At 45.1% G+C, this 21,974-nt stretch overlaps 1 protein-coding gene across 1 annotated transcript in view; it reads right to left on the reverse strand.

The window, feature by feature from the left end:
• RAB11B (RAB11B, member RAS oncogene family) overlaps window positions 1-17,903 on the reverse strand; it is a 32,022-nt gene extending 14,119 nt beyond the window's left edge. Inside the window, exons 1-2 of the mRNA XM_065422167.1 lie at window positions 17,808-17,903; window positions 870-1,065 (exon numbers count right to left, since the gene is read on the reverse strand). Of these exons, the coding sequence (XP_065278239.1) occupies window positions 870-1,065; window positions 17,808-17,847 (236 nt within the window). The 5' untranslated portion in view covers window positions 17,848-17,903. The remainder of the gene's footprint in view (window positions 1-869; window positions 1,066-17,807) is intronic.
• Window positions 17,904-21,974: the final 4,071 nt, after the last annotated feature.

Here is a 21,974-nt window from a genome sequence, read left to right on the forward strand (position 1 = left end):
GATTAAAATTCTATCAGTTACACAATTAAATGTTTACCTGGGGAACTAGGGCCGAGGGGGTGCTGCAGCACCCCCACATTTTACACGGGGCTCCTTGCTGCCACCCTCAGGCCCAGGGCTCCCCAGGCACGCGTGGCTGGCAGCCGAGAGGGACCCTGGACAGAGTTTAATTATTAACAGAAACCAATCAGCATCAACCCGATCGGTTAACTGGTTAAACTCTTACATCCCTAAATGGCAGAGTCTGCTTTACATACAGTATCATGCCAAATGAGCAATACTTTGCACCATATTCATCTAGACTCCTCCCCATCCCATCCCCAAGGCTTGATAGAGTCACTCTCTTTAGTGTGGGTTTGTACTCCGAAAAGGGACTGTAAAAGTAGCATGATAGTGGTTCTTTACTGCAGTGGTTCTCAGCCAGGGATATGCATACCCTTGGGGGTACGCAGAGGTCTTCCAGGGGGTACATCAACTCATCTAGATATTTGCATGGTTTTACAACAGGCTACATAAAAAGCATTAGCGAAGTCAGTACAAACTAACATTTCATACATAAACAAAATGAGAAAATAAGCAATTTTTCAATGGGTATGCTGTGACTTTTGTATTTTTAGGTCTGATTTTGTAAGCAAGTAGTTTTTAAAGTGAGGTGAAACTTGGGGTACTCAAGACGAATCAGACTCCTGAAAGGGGTACAGTAGTCTGGAAAGGTTGAGAACCACTGCTCTATTGAGCCTCACTGATTGCAGATTTAGTCTGCAGATTAACCATGGGAGTAGAAAGTAAAACTGGTTTCTTTCCTTCTACTGTGGGTGGAGATGCATGAGAAGTGGAGCAAAAGAGAGCTGGTGCTGGGTAATACTCACGCTGACGTTATGGCACGATATCGTTCCTGCCCTGCAGTGTCCCAGATCTGGGCTTTTATCGTCTTCCCATCCACTTGGATGCTCCTGGTGGCAAATTCCACCCCGATGGTGCTCTTACTCTCAAGGTTGAACTCATTGCGAGTGAAGCGTGACAGAAGATTACTCTTCCCTACTCCAGAGTCCCCAATCAACACAACTGGAAGATATCAAAATTAATCCTTTATCTTGATATTTGTGGAAGGAATTAATGATAATATTTTATGACTTGGGAAACTTCAACTCATTGCATGTGAAACGTGACCGAAGATTACTCGTCCCTACTCCAGAGTCCCAGTCAACACAATTTTATCAGCCACTCGCTGCCTGCCCAGATGCGGAGTACAAAACCCCTAAAACAAACAATTATTTGCAATCCCTTCAGCACAGGTTTCATTCTGAGACGTTTCTGATCCTTAGGCATAAGTGAGAGCTTCACATAAAGTTAGGCAGAAAGAAAGATAGTCAGACACTTACCACTATGAGCAAGATCTGAAAGAAAGAAACTCATGTTTCATAGTGTAAAATTGTAATTCATCCAGCAGCCAGTTTCTGGTAGGTTACATCATTGTTGGTAAATGACCATTAGAAAGTCTCCACCTGAACATGGCAAGGTTCCAACTAAACTTTGTAGAGAAATGGTATAAACCAGCGGTTCTTAACCTGCGGTTAAATCAGCACACAGCTGCGGTCCATGTGACATCCTCAGGGCCATACAGGTCGTATTGGCTATGGTCCACATAAAACACTTACCACAGTGGTAAATAGGTTGCAAACCACTGGTATAAACAGCACTGAAGAGATCTTTACTACAAGCAGATCTATCAATTTTACAAAAATACTTGCAATTAGATGAAATTAAATGAATGCCAGCTCCCAATGCCATTTCCTAAATCTGGGACCAGCTACACTTACCATTACATGTATTCAGATATAAACCCAGTCCTGGCTTGCACCTGTGCTCACATTCGAAGGAGATAAACAGGTTGCTCCTTTATTCTTTGGTCAGCTGCTGACCTCCCGATACAATCCCCTCTCCCCCAAATCAACAACTTATTTTCTCAGCCAAATTTGTCACACAAGTTTCTTTAACAGAACATTACAGGGACTTAGACATTTTAGGCAATTGCCTACATCTCTTTGTGAGATCTTACCATATTAAGTTTATGTATCATTATGGGACAGGGATCATATATAATTCAATGGGGGAGGGTAACCACATCCCTTTAGGAACTACGAACAGCGGGGGTAATTAGGCAAATTCCCTCACGTTGTAACACCTCCAGACTGAGGTACCACCCCCCGGGGAGGCTCCCTTTTATTAGTTCAAAATGGACTTTCCAGAGGCCAACAGACAAAGGAAGGACTAGAGAGCCTGAGTTTAAACTTGCATAATGACAGGTTTCAGAGTAGCAGCCGTGTTAGTCTGTATCCTCAAAAATAACAGGAGTACTTGTGGCACCTTAGAGACTAACAAATTTATTAGAGCATAAATAAAGCTCTATGCTCTAATAAATTTGTTAGTCTCTAAGGTGCCACAAGTACTCCTGTTATTTTTGAGTTTAAACTGAGTCAGTCTTTGTTCTGATCTAGCAAAATGGACAGGATCAGCTTTGTCCAAGGGGAGGGCCCCAATCTTTAGGGAATGGTTGAAAGGACTGACACCAACTGGAGCTCTTGGGGAGATGATCTCTGTTAAGCTTATGGGTATCCATGCAAGCTTGTTTTTTTTGTTTTTTTTTTAAGACGTTCTAATGCTTTTACCTTAAGAATAAATGTACTTGCTTAGAAAGAGCTGTGTGGTAACTTTACTGCGGCAATTACACTGTTTATAGCCTGAGGAGGTAGCAAAGTGCAGAAACAGGCCTGTTCGGCAGTCTACCTTCCTGGAGCAACTCTCAGTGCAGGCAAGGAACTATGAAGCCCGGAAAAACCCTGGTTAGGAGGGACAAAGACAAAGGTCTCCATCCAAGAGAGGTGATGGCTGAGGAGCCTAAAGTTGATGCTCTTGTGGGACCATGAGGGGAAATTATAGGTACAAGGACTACTCTTTTTTTTTTTTTTTTTAAATCCCTACATTAGGGAGTGCACAAGTTAGCAAGCAATAAATAAATGGAAATGGTCAAATTAACAAAAGCCACCCTCACCAATCACAGCAAAGAATATGAGCATCATGCACCCCTTTTCCAAAAGAGGTTACCGAAGTTGAAGGGTCAAAGAGGCACAGACAGACTGCACGTGGGACATCCCGTTATTGCAAGGGTGAATTATAGTGGGTGGGTCGTAGGTCACCTCACAGACTTCCTCTTCACTAAATGTGGTACTTCTGCCTGCAAGCCAGAAGCATACACCATATCCATACACATTTACGCAATTATATTGCTTAATATACATTTAAAATTCTTAATTTTTAATTTTTTGTATGGTTAAAAAATGGGATTTTTTATTATTAGATGATTAATTTCTCTACTCATGATCTGTGTTAAGCTGCATTTGGATGGTAATTTAAATTCAATTAAAAATGCACAAGACATTTAAAAAACTTTTCATTAGTTTAGTAAATATTTCTGGATACATAAGAAGTTTGAGAACATATTTGTACTTTAATTTATTAAAGGACGTATTATCTGTAGTCAGTGAATTGAACTGATTGTTTCTGGTCCCCGTACCCTTGAAGATTTTAGAAATAAAAATTTAATTTCATCATCACAGACCTCTTTAATTCAGGTTTCAGAGTAGCAGCCATGTTAGTCTATATCCACAAAAAGAACTCTCTCTTTAATTCAGAGATTGGAGGCGGAAAATAAGCTTTCCTGCTTTTACAGCTTTGAATGAACTGAAATAAAGAAAATATTCTTCTGCATGTTCCAGGTGCTTAACTGTGACTTCCACCAGTTCGGTGATTTGACTTTCTTTAAAACTTCAGCAGTAAACATGTATGCTTGAATTATTTTTTATTTAACATAAATATACTATAGGAGGTTTAAGACTTAGCACAGGTTGTTATTTCAAGTTTAAAATTAAACAGATTTTTAAAAAGAAAAAAATTAAATAAATCCAATTTAAACAAATCTAGTTTTTATTTAAATCATAGATTTTTAAGCAACCCTAGATAACAGACCCCCCCGCAAGGAGTGGTGGTTCAGATATTTCTAAGGCCTGATCTACACAACAGAGTTAGTTGACGTAAGGCAGCTTACGTTGATCTAGCTCTAATTGTCTACACTACAATGCTGCTCCTGCCAATGCAAGTCGCCCACTACATCGATTTATCATAGAATCATATTTCATCCCCACCATTGCAATCCTTGTCTATAGCAGCAGCAAAGGATCCTTGAGACTCTGTGACATGAGGGCATCAGCCCTCTGTGACAAACATTCCAAACTTTTTGAAGAACCGGAAGACCCCAGTAACAGATTGAATTTAACATCCAAAAAAAACCTGTCACAGTGGCCGATATATGCTAATAAGGGATTACCTCACTGTCAAAGGTTGGATCTGAACATGGAAATGAAGTCTATAGAAACATATCAGGTCCATGATTACCTTAGGAGCAAGCTGTGTTCCCTTTACGAAAGTGACTGCGTCTCTGACTTAACTCCACACCCATGAGAGGCAGAACACTTAGGTTGATGTAGTTAGGATGACGCAGCGTCAGCGTAGACACTGTGTTACTTACATTGCCCATTGGCTGACATCTCACGACAGCCCAGAGTTCTGCTGCCACCTCCTGATGAGGGACTAGGGAGGAAGTGGGGGGGGGGGGGGGAGGGTAAAAGGAGAGCCCAGGTGATGGCCAGACTTGGGCTCTCCTTCCCCCAATCCCTCACACTGGGAGGCGGCCAGGCTTGGGCTCTTCCCCCACCGGACTGTCAGCCCCAGCGTCGGGGCTCCAGGCTGTCAATTGTCAAAGTTAGAATCAGGACTCACAATTTTGTCAAGACCACTCTGTTTATTAGCACAGCGCTCTGCTAAAACATTCAGATAATGTGAGCCTCCATGCAAGATTCAAACAGTCTTATTTATACAGATAAAAAGGTGCGAACTAAACAAAGGGACAGAGAGAGCAAAATTGTAAAATTTGCAAGGGCACAATATGCATATCCTGCTTTCTTATTAACTCTTATCGATCTAAGGCTAATGCTTCACCAATTGCCCTTAAGGGGGGCAATTTATTAAGCAGTTAATGTCTGCTTTCCTGCCCCCTGGCTTGCAGCATTTCTACTTAAAGGTACATACAACGTTCTTTAATTCATTCTATTTCTTTAATATAATTCATTTCACTTTCACACATTGCTCCACACTGTCAGTTTCCTCAGTAGAAGCATTCCTGAGGAGGACGCACACCGCCAACAGAAGGAGCTAGTGTGGAGCTGTACGTTGACTTAACTTAGGATGATTTAAATTTTGCGGTGTAGACAAAGCCTAAGATGGGAAGGACAGGAGGATGAATGCTTTTTCACTCACCTGGACAAAAAACTACTGGTCTTTGCTTCTTACACCAAGAAAGGATCAAGCTAGCAAGAAATACCCTCTCCATCCTCTAGAGAAGGCCTGTCCCACCAGTACTCTGGTAAAGAAGTTGGAAGAGAAAAGGGTTTGTTGATCCTAAGAGCCTCATACAAATATTGTTGACAACCCTGCTACGCACCACAGAAGCCAAAAATTGAAAAAGGTATTCCAAGATGATAAATGTGTATTTAAGGTTGTAATACTATAGATATTTGTCATTTGAGAAATAGAATGTGATCATATAATTATGATAGTCTTTACACATGCACAAAGGGGCAGAGTTAAGGCTGTGTACAATCTTAGCTTTGGCATTTCCTAATCCAAGTGCTCAACTGTGACACTAACATTCTAGTAGTGTATGTGTGGAATTACAGTTACATTTGTGACTAGTTCTTTACGGTAAGTTATATGGGGCAATACAGGAGTAACTGGGTGAAATTATATGATCTATGTTATATGTGAGGTCAGACTGTGAAATGATATAATGGCCTCCTCTTGCCTTAAAATTTTAACTAATCAGTGACTGAAAAAACCCTATTTTGAAGTTACCCCCTTCCCTGGCTCCTATCCCACAAAAAACACTGCCAAAACTCAGCACTAATCCACCTGACATTTGCCAAATACTCCTCTGCCAACTGAGATGTTGGAAATTTGAAGGGGGAAGGAGGGAAACAAGACTATACATACACATTTTTAGAATGCCACTTAAAAGTGGTTTTTGCCTAAAAATTCCAAGTTTTATTTAGTTGACATGAACAAGAACTGATGTACTATTTTTTCGAAAGCCTGGATGGGGAAAAAAAAAAAGACTATATTAAAGAAAGTTGCACTAATCAGTTTCAAACAATTTAAGTGACTGAGTATATGAAATATCCCCAATAGTTGGGATGCAGAGTAAGAACCAAGGAGTGAGGGAAGTCTTGATAAAGTTACAAAAGCTTTTAAAATACATTCAGTTCTGATTATTTTTATTTACTAAACCAGAGTAGTCAGACACTGAGGGCTTGGCTACACTTGCGAGTTAGAGCGCAATAAAGGAGCCCCGGGCGCACTAGCTCACTCCCCTGCCACACTGGCAAGGCACGTAGAGCGCTCTAACTCCGCGGCTAGAGCGCTCCTGGTTCTCCACCTCGGCGAGTGGAATAACGTTTGATGCGCCCCCGCTGGAGTGCCATGGCGCCAGTGTGGACGACCTGTCCTGTTAATGCGCTCCGATTGGCCTCCAGAAGTGTCCCACAATGCCTGTTCTAGCCACTCTGGTCATCACTTTGAATTCTACTGCCCTGCCCTCAGGTGACTAACCATCAGACCCGCCCTTTAAATTCTCTGGGAATTTTGAAAATCCCCTTCCTGTTTGCTCAGCCAGGCGTGGAGTGCTCTCAGCAAATCTTTCCGGGTGACCATGCCTCCACGCGCCAGGCGATCCCCGGTATGGAGCAATGGTGAGGTGCTGGACCTCAGTGTTTGCGGGGAGGAAGCTGTCCAGTCCCAGCTGTGCTCCAGCCATAGGAATTACGATACCTTCAGGCAGATATCAAGGGACATGATGGAAAGGGGCCATGACCGGGACGCACTGCAGTGCAGGATTAAAGTGAGCTGTGGAATGCCTACCGCAAAGCCCACGAGGCGAACAACCACTCCGGTGCTGCCCCCGCGACCTGCCGTTTCTACAAAGAGCTGAACGCGATACTTGGGGGTAACCCCACCTCCACTCTGAGTACCACCATGGACACTTCAGAGCCCAGTTCAACAAGGCAGGAGGAGGAGCAGCAAAGCGGGAGTGAGTGTGCTGAGGCAGAGGAAGGCACCCCAGAATCCCTAGATGTATGCAGCCAGGAGGAAGGTAGCCAGTCGCGGCGGCTGGTGCTTGAGGGAAGGACAAACACCAGAGGAGGTTCCCGGTAAGCGGCTTTTATTTTGGGAAGGAAGTTATTCGGTGGGGGCTCTTGGGGCGAGGAGGATTAGGGCTGCATGCATGCCTAGATAGGGCATTGATGTGCTCTCTCACATCGTGGTAATCGGCCTCAGTGATCTCTTCAAAGGTCTCATCCAGAACTTGGGCAATGCGCTTGTGCAGGTTTCTCAGGAGAGCCACTGTGGTCCTTGTCCCAGTAAGGCTAACTTGTCCGCACCACTCTGCCATGAGGGGTGGGGGAACCATTGCTGCACACAGGCAAGCTGCATATGGGCCAGGGCAGAAGCCGCATTGCAGTAGAAGACCCTCCCTTCCTTCCCAGGTCACCCTCAGCAGCCAGATATCTTCCAGGATGAACTCCTGAGGAAAATGTGGGGACAGTGTTCAGTATAGGGGCTCCCTGCCGCTTTTGGCTCTCCCCATGGCACAGAAACCCAGAGGACAGTATGGCCGTGAAACAATCAGTCACGCTTGACCCTGGGCTTACTCACCATTTTGGGGCTCCCGTGGGTTTATGTGCGCTCGCTTTGGGACGGGCAAATTATGCGATTGTGTAAACTGTGCTTGCCCTTAAGTATGGGGGAATCATTGCTCTGTCTGGTGTGAACAATGCTGCCTCTGTTAAGTGTTGCATTTTGCCTTTACAGATGCAACCTTGAGATCTCAGCCGTCAGTGTTATCACCGGCCGAAAGACTCCAAAGAATCAGAAAGAGGCCCCATAGAAGCAAGGAAGACATGTTGCATGAAGTAATGCAGCATTCAAGTAATGAAAAATCAAAAAGTGTAGGAGTGGCGGGAGAGCGCCAGGAGGATCCACCAGCAGAATGAGGAGGGCCGGCACAAAAGCGCGGTGCTCCGGCAGAAAAGCACGGATCGGCTGATAAGCATCATGGAGCACCAAGCAGACTCTATCCAAGCGCTCGTAGCCATGCAGTACCACGCCCTCCCCTCTCCCTCTGCAGCCCTTGTCCCAAAACTCTTTCCCTTGTGCCCCCATTTCACTTCCAACGCACTTTCCCCAACATCCGGGTTCTTGTCACCACCCAGCCCTGAAAACTACGACCCTTACCCACTGCACTCAACCCCCATCACCATGCAGTATAGCCATCCTGAAGTGCAGCACTCACTGCACAGCACTCCAGACAGGACATACACAAATCTGTGATTGTACCGTTCCCTACCCCACCCCCTTGCCCTTTCTGTTTCCCAGGCAGTTGTGTTTCTTTTCAATAAATGGATTTTTTGGCTTTGAAAACCTTCTTTATTATTGCATAAAGTAAAAGATACCTAGAGGACAGTCTCCTAACTCAAGAAGTGTTGCAACCAATCAGAAGAATGTGAATGATAACTGGGAATCATTTAAGAGCACTTTACTAGATGCCCAAAAAGCCACAATTGAGGAAGAAGGCTTTGCTGGTTAGAGGGGAAGTGAAGGCAGCTATTAAAAAAAAAAAAAAAAAAAAAAAAAAAAAAAAGGGGGGGGGGGAGGTTGATAGTAATGAATATAAATCAGTAGCTATTCATTTTCTACAATTCCTAAGGGATGCAAAGGAGCACAAGGGGAAATCTCTGGCCAGCAGAGTTAAGGACAATAAGGAGGAGTTTTTTAAAATATACTAGGAACAAAAAGATACCAGTGTGAGGATCTGGTCCATTACTATTTGTAGAATCATCAGAAATAATGCAGAAAAGGCAGAAATTTTCAATATTTCAGTTCTGTATTTGGGGAAAATACAGATTATACAGATTCATCACATGGTGATTAACAATTTCCATTCCACTGGAGAGTGTTAAACAGCAGCTACTAAAGGTAAACTTATCAGCAGGTCAAAATAGTCAGCTCTTTTAAAACTCTTGGATGCAAGTTGAGGAGCTTGCTGGACCATTAATGCCGATATTCTGGGGAAGTTCCAGAAGATGGAAGAAAATTAATGTTGTGTGAATTTTTTTAAAAAATTCAAACAGGATGACCAGGGTAATTATAGGCTGGTCAGCTGACCAATCCCAGGCAATATAATGGAGCAGCTGATATGGGAATTGATTAATAAGTATTAAAGGAGATAACTGATTAATGCAAATCAACAGGGATTTATGGAAAATAATCCTGTCAAACTAACTTGCTATATTAAATGAGATTACAAGTTTGGTTGATCTAAGTATATTATGTGAACACAATTACTTTTACTTCTGTAAGGCATTTGACTTGGTACCACAAGACATTTTGATTGAAAAACTAGAATGATTTTAAATGAATATGGCACACATTAAATGGATTAAAAACTGGCTAACTGATAGATCTCAAAGTGTACTTGAGAGTGGAGAATCATCATCAAGCGGGTATGTGTCCTGTGGGGACCCACAGAGATCAGTTCTTGGCCCTGCGCTATTTAACAATTGTAGTAATGACCTGGAAGAAAACAAAACCACCACTCAAATCTGCAGATGACAAAATTGGGGGAGTAGTACATAAAGAGGACTGGTCACTGATTCAGCGTGAACTAAGTTGCTTGGTAAGCTAGGCACAAGAAAACAAAATGCATTTTAACTAGGACTGTCAATTAAATCGCAGTTAAGGCGTGATGAACTCAAAATTAATTGCGATTAATTGCAGTTTTAATCGCACTGTTAAACAATAGAATACTAATTGAAATTTATTAAATATTTTGGATGTTTTTTCAAAGTGTATATTTATTACAAATATTTGCACAGTAAAAATGATAAAACAAAAGAAATAGTATTTTTCAATTCACCTCATACAAGTACCATAGTGCAAACTCTGTCATGAAAGCGCAACTTACAAATGTAGATTTTTGTTACATAACTGCACTCAAAAACAAAACAATGTAAAACTTCAGCGCCTACAAGTCCTCTCAGTCCTACATCTTCTTCAGCCAATCGCTAAGACAAACAAGGTTGTTTACATTTACGTGAGATAATACTGCCTGCTTCTTATTAACAATGTCACCTGAAAGTGAGAACAGGTGGTCACATGGCACTTTTGTAGCTGTCACTGCAAGGTATTTACATGCCAGATATGCTAAACATTCATATGCTCCTTCATGCTTTGACTACCATTCCAGAGGACATGCTTCCGTGCTGATGCTCATTTTTTTTAATGTGTTAATTAAATTTGTGACTGAACTCCTTAGGGGAGAATTGTACGTCTCCTGCTCTGCGTTTTACCCGCATTCTGCCATATATTTCATGTTATAGCAGACTCAGATGATGACCCAGCGTATGTTGTTTGCTTTAAGAACACTTTCACTGCAAATTTCACAAAACGCAAAGAAAGTACTAAGTGAGATTTCTAAAGATACTACAGCACTCAAGTTTTAAGAATCTGAAATGCCTTCCAAAATCTGAGAGGGACGAGGTGTGGAGCTTTCAAAAGTCTTAAAAGAGCAACATTCCGATGCAGAAACTACAGAACCTGAACCACCAAAAAAGAAAAATCAACCTTCTGCTGGTGGCATCTGACTGAGATAATGAAAATGAGCATGCGTCGGTCCACACTGCTTTGCATCGTTATCGAGCAGAACCGTCATCAGCATGGACTCATGTCCTTTTGGTATGCGGGTCAAAGCATGAAGGGACATATGAATCTTTAGTGCATCTGGCATGTAAATATCTTGCGACACTGCCATGCGAATGCCTGTTCTCACTTTCAGGTGACATTATAATCAAGAAGCAGGCAGCATTACCTCCTGCAAATGTAAACAAATTTGTTTGTCTGAGCCAGGGGTTGGCAACCTTTCAAAGAAGAGCCTTTTTTTGTTTTTGTCTTTGACCAAAATATTTCGAGAGCTGTATCACACGCAAAGCTCCTAGTAGAGTTAGAATTTATCAACTAATAATAATTGAACATATTCAAGTTATTACTACTCGCCAATACTTTTAATGCAACTAGAATCGAGGTGCTTCAGCAAGGACTGTACCAGACTGCCCACAGCCTGGGTACGTGGCCGCAGTGTTAAACCATGCTGGGTCCATGCCATTGCATCTTCACGGATATCTTTAGCCAGGGTAGCTAAATTAAAGCTAGCAGAGCTGCAATCATTCTCCTGATTGCAATGTAGGCACACCCACTGCGTTTGTACAGCACCTAGCACAATGGAGACCTGATCTCAGTTGGGGCCTACTGATGTTACCGATATACAAACAACTTTGGACCCATCTCTCCTGCAAATACTTGCATTCAGATTTTGGTTTGTTAAAACACATTTGCTACAGGGCCTGCAAGTAACCTGATAGTCCCTCAAGTGAGGCTCTGAATAAGGCCAGTATCCTGGCAGGGGGTCACAGTAATTCACTTCCTGGAGTCTGAGTGGTCTCTGCCCTTCTGAATCATAGAGTGCCAGGAGCATTGCATACCTGAGACGACACAATAACTATACCCATGCTGCAGTGCTTATGTGAACCTCACCCTGGCTTTGTAATAGACTCCAAATCCCCTGCATGCAGGTGCCAGTCTTCCTTGATTACAAAGCAGGGGATTGGGGTGCAGGGGGTGTGTGGGAACCGGCCAACGGGAGCTGAAGGGGCGGTGCCTGCAGGAACAGGCAGCGCACGGAGACCCGCTGTCCCCCCTCCCAGCAAGGGGCACGCAGAGACGTGCCAGTAGCCAGCTGCTTCCTGGAGCGGCGTGGGGCCAGGGCAGACAGGCAGACTGCTAAGCCCTGTTGCACTGCCAGCTGGGAGCCGCCTGTGGTAAGCACCTCCCAGCCAGAGCCTCCACCTTGCACCCCCTCAAAAAACGGTTGCCCACGAGGGGGCAGCCAAAGAGCCACATGTGGCTCCGGAGCCGCAGGTTGCCGACCTTGGTCTGAGCGATTGGCTGTACAAGAAGGAGGAGTGAGCGGACTTGTAATCTCTGAAGTTTTATATTGTTTTATTTTTGAGTGCATTTTTTTTGGTACATAACTCTACATTTGTACGTTCAACTTTAATGATAAAAAGATTGCACTGCAGTACTTATATTAGGTGAATTGACATACTATTTCTTTTGTTTCTTTTTTTACAGTGCAAATATTTGTAATAAAATATAATATAAAGTGAGCACTGTACACTTTGTATTCTGTTTTGTAACTGAAATCAATATATTTGAAAATGTGGAGAACATCCAAAAATACTTAATAAATGGTATTCTCTTATTATTTAACAGCACAATTAATTGCGATTAATTTTTTTTTAATCGCTTGACAGCCGTAGTTTTAACATGGTTAAATACCAGTTATATATATTCAGGAACAAAGAATGTAGACCATACTTACAGGATGGGGGACTATCTGGAAGCAGTGATTCTGAGAAAGATTTGGGGTGGGCTTCCAGGGTGATGCTGCGACCAAAACAGCTAATGCAATCCTGGGATGTATAAAAGGGGAATCCAGAGTAGGAGCAGAGAGGTTATTTTACCTCTGTAGCTGGCACTGGTGTGACCACTGCTGGAATACGGTGTTCAGTTCTGGTGCCCACAATTCAAGGAGGATATTGATAAACTGGAGCAGGTTCAGAGAAGGGCCACAAGAATGAGTAAAGGATTTGAAAACATGCCTTATCGTGGTAAGCTAAATAGATTGAGCTTTTTGAGGTTAACCAATCATTGGCCATGAGAAGGTCCATTTTGGTCAATTTCAGAGTCATAGGATTTTTAAAAAATAGTAAATTTCATGATTTCAGCTATTTAAATCTGAAATTGCACAATGTGTAATTGTAGGGGTCCTGACCCAAAACGGAGACTATTTGAGTGTATTTGTATTTGAGTCTAAACCAGAGGTGCGCAAACTATGGCCCGCAGGACCGTCTTGCCCGGCCCCTGAGCTCCTGGCCAGGGAGGCTACCCCCGGCTCCTCCCCTGCTGTCCCGCCTCCCAAACAGCCACACCGCTGCGCGGGCAGTGCTCTGGGCAGCGGGGCTGCGCACTCATGCAGGGCAGCGCAGCAGCGTGTCTGGCTCCGGCCCGGAGGCGCGGCTCCAGACATGTTGCTCTGAGCGGCATGGTAAGAGGGCCAGGGCTTTGGATATGGGGCAGGGGGTCCTGGGGGGCAGTCAAGGGACAGGGAGGCAGTTGGATGGGGCAGAGGTTCAGGGGGGATTGGATAGGGGGCGGGGTCCCAGGGGGTCTGTCAGGCGGCGGGGGTGTGGATAGGGTTGGGGCAGTCAGGGGACAGGGAGCGGGGGGGGGGGGTGGTTAGATAGGGGGTGGGGTTCTTTTGTGTGAGGGAACACCAAAACAGTGAGCTGGCTGTAATAAATTTGTTAGTCTCTAAGGTGCCACAAGTACTCCTGTTATTTTTGCGGATACAGACTAACACGGCTGCTACTCTGAAACCTGGCTGTAACAGTTCATGCTCAAGTTTCTCAGCCATTTTCAAATTCTGAACAGTCGGTTTATGCAATCATTTCACATAAAACTTTGCTGTTTTTCCTCTTGGTCACTAGGTGAAGAGAGAAAAGCCCAATTTAAAATTCTTCCACCTGCTAAATGATTTTTCTTAAAGCTGCTGAAAACCATTTTTGCCAACAAAAAAAGTTACTGAAGTCAAGATTTTATAAAGGAAGTTCTAGAGCAGTAAATATTTTAACAGTTGAAGTGTGATTCTGAAGTTTTTTTAAAAAAACAACGAGGAGTCCTTGTGGCACCTTAGAAACTAACAAATTTATTTGAGCATAAGCTTTCGTGGGCTATAACCCACTTCATCAGATACATGGAATGAAAAATACAATAAGCAGGTATAAATATACAGCACAGGAAAAGATGGGAGTTGTCTTAACAAGTAGGAGGGTCAGTGCTAATGAGGCCAATTCAATCATGGTGGATGTGGCCCATTCCCAACAGTTGACAAGAAGGTGTGAGTATCAGAGGGAAAATTATTTTTTGTAGTGACCCAGCCACACCATCAGGGGCTCGCACCTGCACATCTACCAATGTGATCTATGCCATCATGTGCCAGCAATGCCCCTCTGCCATGTACATTGGCCAAACCGGACAGTCTCTACGCAAAAGAATAAATGGACACAAATCAGACATTAAGACTTGTAACATTCAAAACCCAGTAGGAGAGCACTTGAATCTCCCTGGACACTCAACAACAGACTTAAAAGTGGCCCTTCTTCCACAAAAAAACTTCAGAAACAGACTTCAACAAGAAACTGCAGAACTGGAATTAATTTGCAAACTTGACACCATCAAATTAGACCTGGGAGTGGCTGGGTCACTACAAAAAATAATTTTCCCTATGTTGATATTCACCCCTTCTTGTCAACTGTTGGGAATGGGCCACATCCACCCGAATTGAATTGGTCTCGTTAGCACTGACCCCCCCCCCCCCCCCCCCACCACCACCACTTGGTAAGACAACTCCCATTTTAGTGCTCTATATTTATACCTGCTTACTGTATTTTTCACTCCATGTATCTGATGAAGTGGGTTATAGCCCACGAAAGCTTATGCCCAAATAAATGTTAGTCTCTAAGGTGCCACAAGGACTCCTTGTTGTTTTTGCTGATACAGACTAACATGGCTGCCCCTCTGAAACCTGAAGTTTTTAAGCCTCATTAGGTCTACTAAGAGCCACTCCAATGTGTAAGTTGGGAGGATTATTAGTACATATCTTTCGTTAGCAAAATGTGTCTGTAAAACTAAAATTAGAGTTAAATTGTACCCTAAAGATGCACCAAGAGATAAATACCAGGTCCTTTTCAGAGAAAGTGGTTAGCGTATTCTGTCCCCTCAACATAGAGAGTAAAATTCAAAAATCCTTCCAGAAATGCAATCATCTCCTTCCTGCTCAGACCACCATGTGTATGGCTGCTGGAACAGAGGTAGAAACAACTCAAAAAGCCAGTGAACAGATAAAAATAAGGGCAGGTCAGAATACCCGCAAAAAATTCACTCAGACACCAATAATTTCTTCTGTGCCTGCACAACACCTGATATATGGTTTCACAAGGAAGTGGGGACTGAAGTTGGTCTTACCCAGTCTTATTACTTCTGGGGGCACAGCCTTAGCGGCAGCCCCATCTCTTTCCAGGTCAGAATCATGAGCCACTACATTATTCCTTCTCTGGTATCAATGATCCCAGCGCTAGAAGGGGAACAGCACAACAGATTTTTTACTGCTGGGCCAAGAGATAAATTAATAATAAAAAAAATATCTAAGCAACATCAGTGCATTTCCAGCACCATATGGCACATAGAAGACATGGTCCCCACCCTAAGGAATTTAGGCTCTCAGTCACATAGAACAGGGTCCCCCCTCAGTAAACAATTGTTAGAAAGTACTTTACAATACAAATACAAAAGCAGTCCCCCCCTGAAAATTTAAAGTCTAATTTAAGTTCAGATATTTCTAAACAGCATAGATTTTTTTAAACAAGATCCATGTAATGTGGCGTACTTTCATCAACTTAATCAAATTCTTTTTGAAAGGGAAAAGAATAAGACAGCTGTCAAGCTTTAAAGTCTTAGGATATTGAATCATTTGGAAAGCTGATGGGATTTAGTACCAGGCCTGGCAGCTTAGCATACTTTGGAAGCTAATCAATTGTGCTTTAAGGGAGGCGGGGGAAAAGAAAAAGTTTTTCCAACTATTTGGCAGCTCTTAAAATGAGTGGGTCATATAGTGCAATACATATTAACTTTACATGAAAGTAAGAGACACAGTAAACTGCTGCTAATGGAAAAAAAACTCATTTTTTCCCTGGTAAGCAAAATGTATATGCATGGACACCAATGAAAAGAACAAGTGCTTGTCTATATAGCAAGTTCCAGCACGGCAAGGCAGTGTGTGAATCTACAGCACACTAACTCACTGTGAGGACACTGTTACAGTGTAGAGAGAGTCCTGGAGTACCACTTGGAGTACTGCTATTTGCAACTGTCCTACAATACACATCAACTTCAAATACTCAGGAAGGTTTTCATCAGAGAAAACACACACATCCTACTCCAGTTCCAAAATCAACTACACACCTAGATGTCATCAACCCACAGCTTGTGCTCCTAGAATATCACACTGTTGCAACTCAACTGGTGGTAGCAACATTGTTGCCAGTGTCACAGATCTGCTGGGGCCAGCAGTCACTCTACACTAGTGCAACCATCATTGCTACTGCCAGTGAAGTTGTGACAATGAGATATTTGTGTTCACAGACACACCCCCTTAAAACTCCAGAGCATCCACCACCAATATTTTTTGGATGCGAGCACAAAGTCATTTCAGTCTCTCAAGAGAAATTGCCAATACTAAAAACTTCTGCAGAGGTTCAGCAACCAGCTTCAGATAATTTTATGAAGTTAACGTAATAATTTCATGTTGGAATTAAATATATACTGAGCAATCCCAGTTTAAAGTTGTCCAGTAGTTAGAAAGTTGCAGCACTATTGGGATAGCAATAAAGGAATTTCTGCTTATTACAGCGACTCTAGAGATAAAGTGGATAAGAGTTTTCTACTCTAACCCCCATTTTTATTTAGCAATATTTGAGCAACACTTGAGCTGAAGTTTCTTGCGCTGGGTCTCAACCCAAAGGTAGTTTTTTTGGAAAATTTAAATTGATGCTAACCTGTTGTTTCTAAGGTTATGTCTACACTGACAATTGAATGACAAAACTTTTGTCTTTCAGAGGTGTTAACACCTCCCATACCCAGAAAGGCAAGCACCAGTGTGAATAGCGTGTTGTTGGCAGGTGCGCTCCTTGGGGGTGGAAGTTTTTGGTCTTCAGGAGAGTCAACAAACAGAGGCTACACTGCCCGACTTTTAGTGGCACAGATGTAGCGGCACAGCCATGTCGCTGAAAGCTGTGTAGTGTAGACATAGCCTTAGGCAGCCAAGCATTAAACACACACTTTAAAGTGCTTAAAAACAGAGAGACAGCCAGAGCCTAAGAACAGAAAAAATTGTGTTCACACCTTTTTCTCTACTTCCAAGCGCTTAGTTAGGAACATATTCTTCACTAAATTAAAAATATTGGGTTTTCCAAGGTGCTTGAAAAAACATACGGGAGTGACACAGGTGCTCTGGGCATCAAGCCAGAGCCGCCACCAGCCCCCCGACTTTGGCGAAACCAAGAGGACACGCTCGGGCCCCCCCCGTCATCCCCTCCCGCAGAGGGAAGCGAGAGAGCGGCCGGAGGGCAGGCGGGAGGTACCGGCGACAGACGCTGAGCGCTGCCTGCGGCAGATCCCACATACCGCCCCGTATCCCCCGCAGGCTGCCAAGCCTGGTGGGCGCCGTCCCTTGGCCCGGGATACGCGGCCCCTCGAGCGCCGCAGGCCCCGCTGCCCGCCCCCCTCCGAACATGCCCAGCGGCCTGCGCCTCCTCCGGGCCCGGCCGCCCCGACCCGACCCGCTCCGCCCGCGGCCGACGGGCCGAGGCAGCGCCGCGAGCCCGGCGGCGGACGAGGGGCCGCTCCCGTGGCCTGGGGCCCGCGCGGGGCGGGGCGGGGGGGGGAGGGGAGGCCGCCCGCGGTACCTTTGAAGAGATAGTCGTACTCGTCGTCCCGGGTGCCCATGGCGATGGCGGCGGGGCCGATCCTCTGGCTGCCAGGCACCGACGCGGTGCGGTGGGAGTGGGGAGAACCGCTCCCGCTGCCGCCTATCAGCGGCCGCCAGGGACGCCGGAGGGCGGGCGCATCGCGACCTCCGCAGACAGCACCCAATGGGAGACTGCGTCAAGATGGCTGGCAGGCGGCCGAACCAATCAGTTCGGGACAGTGTGGGCGGGGCGGGGCCTAGCTGAGCAGGGCTGGAGCGCTGTGAGGTGAGGGGCCCTGCTGCAGCCCCCCACCCCGAGCAGGCCGCTGCCCCAGCGCCTGCCGCGACCCGTGACACGGCCTGTGGCCACTGCCCCGCCGGGGGCCCGGGCCCCGGCACTGAACGATGAATTTTTAATTGCATTACGTCATGTGATGACCCCTGCGCTCAGCCCAGCCCGCCCCGAGGGCACCCGGCTGGTTTCAGTGCTGCCTGGTCCCTACCCTGGGCAGAGAGACGTGGCCCCAACCTCCGCCCTGGCCAGGCCCCAGAGGGTACCCAGCTGGGATCAATTCTGCCCAACCCCCACCCTGGGCAGGCCCTGCTTGGCTCCCAGTTCCAAGGATAGAGCACCCACAGGGAAAAAATAGCGGGTGCTCAGCACCCACCAGCAGCCACTGATCAGCTCCTCCTTCCCACCCCCCCCCCCCGTGCCTCCCACACACCGGTGTTCAGCAGTGTGCAGGAGGTGCTGGGGGAGAGGCACAGAGCAAGGGCAGGGCATGATTGGTGGATGGGGCGGGAAGAGGTGGGGGGGAGCTTGGGGGCAGGGGGGAGTGGGGCCTGGGGCGGAGCGGGGGTCGAGCACCTCCCGGCAACTTAGAAAGACGGCACCTCAGGCATGAGCATGGGTTCACTGACTCATGGGGCTCCCTTTTCAGCTTCAGTGACTAAGCCCAATAAAAGAACTTCAGAGTTCCCTTATGGCTCAGGGAGTTCCAGGGGCAGATCCCCTACAAAGAGCTAATCCAAAAGGAGATCTCCTCCCCCAAACCACTCTTCTACCGAGATTTTGTGGCCCAGTGTGGTTCCCACCAAAGCTCCCTTGGCACCAAAGTGGCACACTGAGGAATCATCACAATTGTCACTGATGAAGCTGCCTTCAGTCAGGGGCTCTTTCTTCTTGGTGTCACATTTGGCACCAGCAAAAGCTTCTGTGATATTGCTACATCAGGCACAGCAACCCCAGCAGTTTGGGATGACATTGCTACTTGAAGAGACCACAGCACCATGTAGACTGTCTACTCTACAGCACCAGATGGCATCAGAGAGATTTACAGCACTGGCAGATATGCTTATATTGCAGGAGCCTGAATCACCTCTATTGTCTACATCAGTTTCCCTGCTGGTGCCAAAACATTCAGCAACTGTGGCACTGACTACCTCAGTGACTCTACTTACCACTCCAAGATTGACAACACCACTGATGGAGCTGACATACTCTTCCTCAATGGCCTGAGATGACAGTCACAACTCGGAGAGGTTGCAGCACATGTACTTCCCTAGATCGTCAGTCTCTTACAGATGGTCTAGAGACTTTTCTGGAGACAGGCACTGGGACACCCATCAATCAGGTCATGGAATGTGGATCCCAATACCATGGCCACTGGTCCATAACTCTCAATGCCAATGTGGCTGTACTGGGGACCTTGGTCTGACCCTGTGTACCTAGGACACTTCCATCCACAGTCTTGGCCATCCTGGCTGCTCTGGAACCTTCACCAGATCAGCCTTCGCTTGTTCCTGAGGAGGTACCAGAATAGGTTGCACCCACTGCTGCTGACATTATCCTCATTCTCTCCTGACAAGGCCATTGTCCTTCCAGCACTCCCCAACTTCAAGGGGATGACTTCAAGGGGTTCAGGACCTACTTAGGAGAATCATAACAGCATTACAGATCCCCATAGAAGAGATCCAGGAGGCCAATCCACAAATTAATGGACATTCTACATGGACCCAGCAAACACCACCCACAGCAGCACTAACTTTCTGCAAGGAGGACAAAAAGTACCAAGTCCTCCCTAATGGAGCTGAATTCTTCTATACGCACCTTGTGCCATCTTTACTGGTCATGACTTCTGCACACAAGAAGTCACAGCAAAACCAAGCCACACCAAAAGACCGAGTACCAATATGAATTGATTTATTTGACCATAAGTCGTATTCCTCAGCAAGACTATAATTTTGGGTGCAAACTATCATGCTCTAATGGCCAGATATGACTTCCAAGTCTTCAAAAAGTTGGCAGCCTTTACAGACAGCCACCCAGAGACCAGAGAAGAGCTCTTCTCTTTAATCAACAAAGGCCAATTCATGGCAAATTCCAGTCTCCAGACTTCGCTGGATGCTGCAGTCAGTGCCTCCTGATCAGTGGTCATAGTGATGGTCATGAGGACACCTCATGGTTGAAAGGCTCTGGCTTCCCTTGGGAAATACAATCCACCATTGAGGACATACCATTCAAAGGTTCAGAGTTCTTTAGTGCAAGAAGAGATGAGGCTCTTCACACCTTGAAGAAGAGCAACTCTGTGATCTCTGTCTACACTCTGGCCCCTAAAATGGAACATTTTAGACAGCAATCTCATGCTCTGCCACCCTTCTTCCATTAGAGGTCCACAGAGCCTCTAAAAAGGACATAATTGACACAAGCAGCCACATTCAGCAACCCACCCATCACTACCAGCATCACAGAAGCATTAATTTTGGTGGGACTGTTGAGAGATATGAGCCCACCTCTTCAGATCTAGAACCGATCCTATCTTTTGGGAATCACCTAACCCTCTTCAGGGACTGGTGGTCCTCTGTCACCACAGACCACACACCAGGGGTTTATGGACAGGAGCTACACCACCTGATTTCTCACTGCGCCTATGTAGGAGCAGGATTTTATAATTGTACTATGAGAATTAATGTATAATTTGATTTTATCCTGTCAGCCACCCTTTTTGAATAGCAGAAAGGAATGACAGACCAGAACAATCCTTATGACTGATTATGGTCACCCTTTTGTTTTAGGATAAGTTATAATGTCTATTATGGTTTCCTATATGTATTACAAATTAGGCACTCTAGTTAACGGTACATTTTTTTGTTTTAAGGTTTAGAAAGTAAGAGACAGGATCTTGTATTGTGTCTATGTTAAGGAGATTAGAGGAACGGTAAAGGCCTGGGTCCCAATGTAAATTGTTTTAATTATAAGATTTAGGATGGCTTAATTTACAATGCCTTTTCTTGCTCAACATAACAACTGCTGTATACCTTTAACTGTAAAAGACTGTGTGAATGAGGAATGTATGCATCAGGAAAAGATAAGATGTGAAGGCCATTGTTATAGCCAAATGGTCAAGAAAAAAGGAGTGAAGAGACTTAACGACACCATCAATGCGCATCCATAATAAAGAAAGGGCAGATTAACGATCCTGAGGTGAAGGCTGGCACCTCTAAGGACAATTGATTAAATCTAAACCAGGACAGGATGACCCTCTTGGAGATGTATTGAAATGTTTACACCAATTAAAAAGTAACCGGTCAGAAACTGACACAGCAAAATCCATAAACTTCAACAGAGAAAAAAAATGATAAGAACAGGGTGCTTTGCCATGGGGTTCAGGTTCGTCTTGCCACACTCCAGGAGCATCGGATCGCGACCGACAGAGCCCGGCTCCCCTCTGCGACCAATCTGGCTGGCCACTAGATTAATCCAAACTCTGGACTAGTAACTATAAATATCAACTGTCAGGACTCTGTGGGTGTGTGTGCATGTGTATGACTAAAAAGCATATGCTAACTGCTGTATTCTCAATAAATGCGGCGTTTTTGCCTTCTCCTCTATAAAAAATCCCATGTGCTTTGTATAGCATAACTCCTACCTTTTCCAGGGACTCTTCTCACAAGGATCTTTTATAACAGGAGGTCCTCTCACTCCTCTCTTTTGGAGCGATAGAAAAGGTCCCACCTCAGTACTGGGGGAAATGGTTCTACAGCAATCCCAAATAAGAAAGGAGGATGTTACCCCATCTTGGACTTAAGAAAGCTGAATTCATTCATATACAAGTTGAAGTTCAGAACGGTTACCCTCACTGTGACACCGCACCCCATATTCTTA

This window comes from Emys orbicularis, chromosome 24 (genome assembly GCF_028017835.1).
Source record: "Emys orbicularis isolate rEmyOrb1 chromosome 24, rEmyOrb1.hap1, whole genome shotgun sequence".
NCBI lineage: Eukaryota > Metazoa > Chordata > Testudines > Emydidae > Emys > Emys orbicularis.